The sequence below is a fragment of the Drosophila obscura genome, unplaced genomic scaffold (assembly GCF_018151105.1).
Source record: "Drosophila obscura isolate BZ-5 IFL unplaced genomic scaffold, ASM1815110v1 contig_4, whole genome shotgun sequence".
NCBI lineage: Eukaryota > Metazoa > Arthropoda > Insecta > Diptera > Drosophilidae > Drosophila > Drosophila obscura.
Window position 1 is genome coordinate 2,233,899 of NW_024542828.1, and position 10,007 is coordinate 2,243,905.

At 44.5% G+C, this 10,007-nt stretch overlaps 1 protein-coding gene across 1 annotated transcript; it reads right to left on the bottom strand.

Annotated features, from left to right (window-relative positions):
• Positions 1 to 3,185: 3,185 nt before the first annotated feature.
• Positions 3,186 to 6,385, bottom strand: LOC111068450 (calphotin). Its single transcript, XM_041595134.1, is given in 4 exon segments — positions 3,186 to 3,408; positions 3,410 to 4,144; positions 4,181 to 5,831; positions 6,312 to 6,385. Coding segments are annotated over 3 exon segments (2,415 nt in total). The 5' UTR covers positions 5,696 to 5,831; positions 6,312 to 6,385; the 3' UTR covers positions 3,186 to 3,243.
• Positions 6,386 to 10,007: the final 3,622 nt, after the last annotated feature.

The window sequence follows — 10,007 nt, forward strand, 5'->3', positions numbered from 1 at the left end:
CATTGGCAAATTAAAACGATTTTTGTATCTATAGAAATGTGCAATCCTTTGTTTTCTGGCATTTTGCACCACTTTATGGGGCGAGGCCCGCACTTGATTATTTTTGCACAAAATGAAAATAATTAAAAGGAAAACTCCAAAATCGTTTGTCAATAACACAAAAATGTACCACAGTTCATTACAGTAGGGGCCCCCCGATATGGATTTTAGATGCGGTTCTATGGGGAGGTGGCAGGGCAGGGGCATCCAACAAAGTATTTCCACACAATTATGTATCCTGTTTGCTGTGGAGAGCTCTCACTTGCAGTTGACCGGAGAGGAGAAGCAAAGTTGCCCGTATGAATTTTACATTCAGATATTTTAACTTTTACATGAAGTTCTTTTCCATGAATATGGGAGAAATAATTTTTGCACTTATGTTGACTTTAATGGGAAATTAAGGGAGTTGGGGAAATATTATTTTATGCAGAACACTTTAGAGTTTATTTGATTCTTCTTGGACTGTATTTACCATGTTGTATCACCACACTCTTTTCCATTTCGTTGACTGTAAAGAACATCATGATTGAGAATCGACGAATTGCCCCTGCCACTCTCGATGAAGAACAAAGAAATCAGCTTAGCACTGCATTTCACTCAATAGAACTCAATCATGCAGTACCCGTGGAAATTAATTTCGCTGATGCTCTTTTCCCTTTTGCCCTTCTATAACTTTTGCGCACCTTTCACTTTTTCTTCACAAGTCATTAATCACCGATGGAGACGGGCGAAGGACTGAGGAAAAAAATTATAAAACTACTCAAGCAAGAGATAAAAAATTGAATAAGAATGCGCCTGCTTAAGTGGGTCAGTGGAATTAATGCTGAATTAAATTGGACAAACGCTTGTTCCGATCACAAAAGATAATCAAATTAAGTTCAAAAACAGATACCCCAGCTTATAGAGAGGGAAAGCATCTCAAAAGATATTGGACAGAGATGGACAGAGAGGGAGAGAGAGAAGCAAAGTAATGGCTATTAAGTTAAGGACAAGTCAATGAAGTCCCAGCCAGAGGCTTTGACAGTGGAGGACTTTAATTAAGCTCTGGACTGCCAGCGCCAGGAGCTAACTGCAGCAGAGTGCTACAGGGACTACGGCCAAACAAAAAACTCTGGGCAAGCTCTTTTCGCCAGTTAATAATTGCCCCAAAATCAGAGCTTGACGGAAGGAAGAATGATGGCTGGCAGGAAAGCATAAATTGCAGGCAAAAATGTTCACCAGCCACCAATTAATTCAAAATTTATACGCAGTCAAGCACTGAGGCATCATCATGGTCCAGCCTCGGACACATTCATCCTGTCCGGCTAATGTGAAAGGGATAGGGATGGGGGAAACGGACGTGGACATGGACTGGGGACGGAGGGCTTCTAATGTTGGTGATGGTTGAACTGCAACAAGGGACCGCATTAGCCACAATGGTCATGTGTGACAGCTGGACAAGAGTCGCACATCCCAGAGTGGAGGTTGGTCGGACCTGCCCGTGTCATTTATGCATTGCAGACTGATTGATTTGGCACTCTGGAGCAGCTCGGCAAGTAAATGTTGAATGAATGTTCCTGTGGCTGACAGAGCTCAACGAACGCTGGTTCCATCAGCATCATCATCAGCATCATCAGCAGTACCCGCATGCTCCTTAATTGTGTGACTATCCCTATCTCCGAGTAACTATCATATCATATATAGCAGCTACTCATACTCATCTCCTACCATGCAGAGACAATTTCAATTTCAATTTAAACAGACTTGATAGCAGGCATTTATGGCAGTAAACACTGTGAGTGGGAGTTCAGTAAATGAAGCCTTAAATACAATTCAAATGACAGTGAAAATCTTTTTGCAAATCCTCTAGGCAACAATTACACATTTGGACCCAAACTCGGAACCAGACCCGGACCCATACAGAGTTCTACTCATACTGTCCTGGCATTAATGCGGTTAGATGGTGTAACCTTCATCCGAGTCACAAGAGACACTGGGGTCTGCTCTCTATCTCCACCTCCACCTCCCTCTCTGGCTGTTGGAAAGTGCCAAAAAGTCTAAAAAAGGAAAATCCTTGTGTAGTAGTTGTTCCAGACAGCAACATGGCTGGAGGAAGGCATTCCGCCTCTGCATGACAACTCCACTCTGTTGCTCCATTTGCAACATTTATGGGATTCCGTATGTTTGTTCTCCGTCCGTGTATGCCCGTATCCGGATGAGAATGCGAGTATGTATATGTATACTCGTACATATGTGTGCGCGTGTGTGGGAGAGGTCATTTTATTGTTTCCAGACAAAATGGTCAAATGGGAATTTGGTTTTTGGCATTCAGTTTTTTGCCATCCCGTGTGCTTGCTTGTGTGAGTGGCCTAAAGATTTAGATTGAACTGTCGAACATGCTACTGGGGGGTGCATCTAGGGTCTGTTGCCTCGGCGTACCCAAAAACAAACAGAAAGTTCCAGAGACAGGCCGAAAACAATGCAAATGATTAGAATAATCGTCGTAGTTATTTGAGCCTTGCCCAGCTTTTCCTCTCCCATAACACACACAAATTTTCCATTTGCCGCCATAAAAGCTTCCAATATTCAGCATTCAAACAGTTTTATTACTCTCGATTGACTTTTGGCCCCAAAGTGAATTTTATGGTCTCATTTCGGCGTAGAGGTTTCTTCTCCGACTCCAAGCGCTGTCGTGACCTAATTTAAATTATTCATTGAGAAATATCAATTACCAGTTGCGCAAAAGTCTTGCTGGTTAAGGTGGGAAGCTCTCATCACAATCGTTAATACAAATTTATTGTTTTTCCATGCTGACAGGGGAAGTAAATTGGGAATATAATTCATTCATTTGCACCTTTTGCGTGTACATTTTCTTGGGTCGTCAAGGAGCTCCTCTTCCATCTGCCTGCCTCTCAAATGCTAATTTCTGGAGTGGAAAATTTTGTCTTGCTAGCAAATTGCCTTCCCATTGCCTGGGCGGAGGCCACACCTCGTAAATGTGTCCCGAAACTGCAAACGGTCGATTTGTTTTGGTTTCATGAATATTGCCGAGAATAATGAATTCAAAACACAACTTGAACAGCTCTGATTTATGAGTATTTTGGTGTTCATTTCTTGAGTGGTAGCAAGTGAAATAAAGGCAAATAAAATAATCGAAAATGAGCGTGTTTATATCATTTTAAACTTTATTATAATTCACTCGATCGTAGTAATAAGTTGCTTTAGTTAGTTTTGCTTTGGAGGACCTAGTATTTTTTCGATTTCACAGAGTCTGTCCATGACTTGCTGATTGCGATCTCTTTGGTCCTTCAGCTTCTCCCCAATGGCATCTAGGGTAGCCGCAATGGCCAACAGCGACACATCTGTCGTCTGCAGATCCCTCAGTAAGGGGCGTTATCTTGGCTACTGGAACGGAGCTGGGATCAGGGGATGGAGCATCGATTGCTTCCTTGGTGGGGGCATCGGCAGAATCTGGAGGGGAGATGGCTGCTGGAACTTCTGGAGAAACAGTTTTAGGGATCTCAGCTGCTGGTTCTGGAGTGGATATGGCTGCTGGAACTTCAATAACTTCTGGGGCTTCAATGATGGCAGGCGTCGCCTCTGGAGTAGCAGCAACAATTGCTTCTGGAATCTGTACTTCGGCAGCAGGGGAAGCTACCGCATCCAGTGGCTCCGGTACGGGCGCTTCTACATCAGCAACTAATGGTTGAGGACTTGGGACTAAAGTCTCTTTAATGGCGGCAGCATTTGGTTCCTGATCGGTTGCTGTAGTTTCAGCAGTAGAAACAGTGGGGGGCTGCTCAATGACGGCAGCAATAGATGGTTCCGAAATGGTTGCTGGAACTTCTACTTCGGCAGGAATCTCTGCAGCAACAGCTGGCACTTCAATGGTGGACGCCGCTGCAGGAGTTTCTAACATTTCAGCTGCAGCAGGTTGCGGGGTGGGAGCTTTCGGCTCGGCAGCTTGTGGAGTCTCTGAACTAGGAATGACTTCTGCTGCAGCTACTGGGGCTTCTATAACACCTGCAGCTACTGGCGCTTCGGGACTTACCGGCTCAGGAATGGAAGCAGGAGCAGAAATGACTGGTTCTACAGCTGCCGCTGGAGTCGTGTCAATTGGAGCTGGTTCCGGCACCACAGGTGGAATTTCGACTGTTACTGGATCAGCTGGTGTAGAAGCAAGAACTGTTTCCGGAGTGGGTGTGGGAGTTTGGGCAACATGCTCAGGAGATGCAGTTGAAACCTCTTCAGGAGCAGCAACTGTGTCCGCGGCTGCCACTGGACTTGGACAAACTTCTGGCGTTTCCATCTCGACTGGGACAACAACTGGTGCCTCTGAAGGTACGGTAGATGTTTCTGGAATCGTCTTGGGAACTTCTACAGCTGCAATAACCGACTCCAGAGTGGGTACATCCGCAGCTTTAGCAGTTTTGACAGTAGAGACTGGAGTAGGTTCGATGATTGGTTCGGGTGGAGTGGGGGCTGGAGCTGGAGCTTCTACGACGGCTATAACAGGCTCTGGAACGGGCGGTATATCTGCAACAGAAGGTGCCGGTTCCAGGATCAATGCTGTAGGTTGAACGGCAGGAAGTGCAGCAGCTTCTATGACGGCAGCAACAATTGGCTCTGAAGTCGGTGCTGGAACTTCTACGGGAGTCGAAGCAGCAATAATTGGAGTTTCTACGGCAGCAGAAACTGTTCCTTCAGCAGTAGGAGCAGCCGGAGTTTCTGTGACGGCAGCAACAACTGGAGCTGGTATCGCTGCGGGAGCTTCGACGGCGACTGTAACTGGTTCCACAGCTGGTATATCCGCAACGGGAGCAGTCGGTTCCGATTTAATTGTCTCGCATGAAGTAGCAACGGGAATTTCAGGGATAACTGCAGCTGGAGTGGGCAAAGGTGCTTCTACAGTGGCTATAGCTGCCGCCGGGACTGGCACTGGTACGTCTGCAGTAGCTGGAACGGGCTCCGTAAACTGTGCAGGAGCCTGCACAGCGACTACAACTGGTTCCGGGGCAACCGTTGGTATTTCTGCAGCAGCAGAAACAGGCTCTGGACTAACAACTGGAACATCGGCAGTAGGAATGGCCAGTGGCGTTTCTATTACGGCAGCTACTGGTGCTGGAATCGGTGGAGCTATCTGAACAGCAGCAGCAGCAGCAGCGACTGGTTCCGGGGTCGCTATTGAAGTCTGGACAGGAGCAGCGGTAGCGGTGTCCCCAACAGCTGGTTTTTGAACCGTCCCGGCTGATGGAATGACCGCCGCTGGAGCAGTAGGCGTTGGAACAGGAACGGCAGCCTCAGTAGCGGAAATCGCGGCAGCAATGGGTTGGGCAACGGCTTGCGGCTCAGCAGCTGGCGTGACTGGGGCAGGAGCCGGTGGCGAAATGGCAGCTGGAGGCACAACAGGAGAAGCAGCTGGAGTTGCAACAGGGCTAGTAGCTGTTGGAGACGCAACAGTTGGCGTCGGAGCAGAAACTGGGATAATTGGAGCGACAGCAATCGGTATCGGTGAGGCAATGGGTGCCGCTGGAGTCGGAGCAGCAGTTTGAGTTATTGGGGCAGCAATTGCTGCCGGAGTGGCAACGGTTGCCGCAACAGGTGGGGGTGCCACAGGCACTGCCACAGAAGCCACTACAGCTGCCACCACTGGTTCAATAGGTCCACCTTGTTCCATGTCTGAGCTTTCCTGGGATCCCTCAAGAGTTTTCCACTCAATGTCCAAACGGAATTCTTTTGTGGCACTTTTCCCCTTAGCTTTGCTCTTGTCCTGTGCTCAGTGTCAGACTTTCCATTTCATGGTCAGCACCCCTCTGAAAGAAAAAGAGCAGATAGAAGTGAGACATGGGAGGGAAGCCTTTGGGTAGCCGTCCTTGAACTGGGTCATTGTCTTGGAAAAACAAAAGGGGTTTCCCTGTGCAAACAAAACGACGTGTGAAGGCAAACAGGGTAAACGTAAAAGAAAACCGGGCGGAATGTGAAAGCTCAGCAAAGATTTCATCGTTTTGTTAGGTCTGTTTTCTCCCCGTTTTCCAAGAAATCGATCAATTTAATTGATTTTGTGTGTGTGTTCCCTGGCGCCACGCAGACGGTTCTACTTCCCAACAGTTGCCTACATTTATGAAGAATTTTTGAAGGGTTTCTCGAACCATTTTGAGGGATCTGTGATGACTTAATAAACTGTATAAATTTGAAGAATCAAAGTCTTTTGGCGTAGTATCCATCTGGGTCCGCAATAGGGATGATAGATAGATTTTTTTCTTAGCTAGAAACCTCTTTTGGATAAATGTTACCAATTTGCAATATTTGTATTATTTTTTGTTCACTTCCAGCAACCACTCGTTGACAAGACCCGCGGCTAACTGGCCCGATGACCAATTTTTCTTGGATATTTTCACCTCTTTTCGATGGTTTGCCTTCGTCAAGAAGTCCGATAACTGCCCATTGAAAAGTCAACTAAACGAAGCGTTAAAATTGTTTCTATTTCATTTTAAATTTAAGATGCTTAACAGCTGACCTTTGGCAACATTATTGCATCACTTCCGGTTCCGGTTCACCTGAAAAAAGGTGTTTGGATAAGCGCAGAAAAGTATGCTACAAAATATTTAACTGATTTTATTTATATAAAATTAAATTCATTTATAACTTTAACGAATATGGAAGCATGCCTTTTCTGTGACTCGCCCCCACGCACTCTATTCGGATATTCAGAGGATTTATTCGTTGCTGTGCACCCTTTCAGTGGTTTAGCCTCGCCTGATTGCATATCGCTTACCACTCGCTTTGTCAGAGCCAGACACATAACTTGTTATTTACACAATACTGATTACTTTGCCGTATTTGCAATGTAGTTGTCAACGAAATGCGACTAGTATCTGGGCTCTCACCCTCCCTCCGCGCACTGGTCTGCCATTCAATGTCTGATGCAATGACAGTTGACAAACTGCCACGACACGACGTAGCCGTTGGATCGGAACACATTAGCTCGGTGGAAATGTAATCGTAAAGAACTAAGAAATAAATCTTTCAATTTTTCGAATGAATGGAAGAACTAGGAAGGGCTTCGGCTGGCTCAGGGAAGTGCAGCCAAATGTGAAGCGATTCCTAGTGGCAGTCAGGAGAAGGAGTTGGAGTTGCAGTTGCAGTTGCAGTTTCACTTGCACAGGCAGTCCGCTGGAGCAAGTGTAATGTGATCTGCGTACAATTTGCAGCCCGTCGTTTAAAAAAATCCCAAACCCCACCCCAAACACACTTGAGACTTTTGCAAATAGTTTTTTCCACATATGAACAGAAAGAATTTGCTCAACAAAAAGAGGAATAAATGTATATAAATAAAGGAGAGATGGGAAAACGCTTATATGGAAATGATTTCGAACCAAGGAGCGAACGAAGTAGTTGTGGAGATTGAATTGGCAGTTCAATTTCACGTATTATTGACATTTAAGCGTAAGCATTTGAATATAAACTGAACCCCACCGAAGCAGAGGCTCAGAGGATAGAAAAGATGTATAGATATGGGTGGAGTCCTTCGGCAGGATGCACAGACATTGGCTGCCTATTATTTTCTGTACGATAAATCAATCGCATGAAGGAAAATGCAGAGAAAATACCAAGATAAGTGGAAATGAAATTACATCAAGCATACAAATTGTATTTATACTTTATTCTATCCCTTCCTGCATCACTGCACTCAACAATTGATCCCGGGCTGGCGGAGTGAATAAGGGTTCTTCTACTCCGCTCGTTCTATACATTTTGAATGCTTTATATTACATGAGGGGAGTATTGCATTGTGCTAAGAAGCTCTAAAGGCACAAATCCGATTAAACATCTAAGGTGAAATCATATCCCTTGTGCTCAGCGATCTACTAAAGTTTTCGTTCTCTCATTTATCTGGATATGTTTTTTTTAATTAACTTTGCTGTCCACTTCTTTATTATTAAATTTTAAAATAACTATTTCACATTTCCTTTCTGATTACTACCATTTTGCCATTCAATCCTTGACCTGTCTTTACCTTATTGAATGTTTATTCAATTCAAAAAAGCTTGAATTTCTTTACCAAGCAAAAATATTTGTCAACCGCTCCAGGAAAATACACACATTTTTTCCAAATTATTGACATCACATTTCCCCACAATGTTTTCCAGGTACAACAACAAAAAAGGCAATACAAAAAGAACAGACAACAAGAGGAGAGCAACACATTAATTGCCATCATTTTGCACGCACTCCGAGGGCGATTGAAAGTGGAGCTCGAATGCGAAATGCAAAGACCAAATACAAATAGGAGCCCAGGCCCGAATCGCAATCGTTATGGCAATCGTCAGCTCAAGCTTCAATCCGGGACCGCTTCCGGGTGTATTTTGCTAAATTGCAAATATTTCTCGATTCGCATGCATCAGCAGAGAATGCAATGCAAACAATTTTCGCCCAGCGGCCACAATAAAAAGGGAAACCCCCTGCGAACGCCAAAAAAGAAGCCCACAGCCATACACACCCAAAGAGGCCAAGATACATTTAGCAGAGGAAAAGGCAGCCGAAAAGAACAGCTTTTCTAAACTTGGGCGAGTGCGGAAATATCTACATGCGGGTGCAGGAAAACGCTCAAAGGCAGCGAGAGACAGACTCATGGAGACTTTTACTACCATACCTTCTGTTAAATATACCTTGAGGGAGGCATTTTGCTGGCTCGGCAGAAAAAATGTGCGCCGTATGGCAACCCTGGGCTCTCGGCGAGCTTCCATGCTGCGGCTGTTGCAACTATGGCGCAATTTATTTCCAGTTTGATTGGTTTTTTCGTGCTTAATTGCACTTGGCATGCGGGGGGATCCAGTTGGAAGCTCTATCGGCTCTGTGTGGGTGTGCAGCAGTGGGTGTGGCTGCCTCAATTGGTTGAAAGGTCGCGCTCATCACGTGCTTTAATAATTTATTCAAATTAACACGCGTCAGCCCACGTCTCTCTCAGTCTCTTTCTGCCTGCCTGCCTGCCTGCCTGCCTGCCTGGCTGCCTGTCTGACTGTCTATCTGGCTGTCAGTGGGTCAGGCAGGTCAGGGAGCAGACTGCTCTACGGTTAATGGCCAACACTTTGTGGTCGGAGTAAACCGGAAAAACTGGCAGCCAAATGCAAAATATTGCACACAAGGATCCACTTAAGGGTGTGGATCCGCATCCCTACCCAACACTTTGAGTGTGTGAGTGTGCAAATTACAACTATGTACATATTTAATGCATTTTTATTCACATTTTCCAACAAACACGCAGGGGAAAAGCCCTGACTATGGCCATGGCTCTGCTCTGCTCGAGCACGAACCTTTTGACACTTGACAATTTGATTGTTTTTAAGGCAAAGTGTTAAATTATGCAAAGCACATAACAAACAAAAATCAAAAAGGCACAATCAACACCATGCGCCAGGGCAAACACTGAGACATAAAAAGTAAAATATTTAAGCGGAAAGTTCAACAGCAATTTGCATCAATTAAATTGGCAAAAACACTTGAAATATATTTCAATGAATTTTAGAGATTTTTGTAGTGTCGAGAATTTACAGAGGACACTTACACATTTAAGCTGCAAAATGTAAACTGATGTTAAAAATATGAAGGATTAGTTATGGAAGTTGGGAAGTGTTAACAGCACTTGAGAGATACATAAGTGCTAGATAAGTAAAGGATGCTTAAAATACCTAGAAAATTAGTCGGAAATCCTTAGATAGGAAGGAAATTCCTATATTAATGTCTGAGAAGGTAAAGAAAAGCTGCTTAAATTCAAGACCTAAATAAATACGTAATGTAACAGCTATTTTTCCTCCATTGAAATAATTTAGAGCTGCAATAAAATGTTCGTAGCAGACAAGATCTTTCGTCTCCAGAAGTCCACACATAAAGCGATAGCCGCAAACAGTTTATAAAATTCAAATGAATTACACATTAAATGAACAATATTTACTTCTTAATTGCAACTAATGTAGCAAGTTAAATGGCAG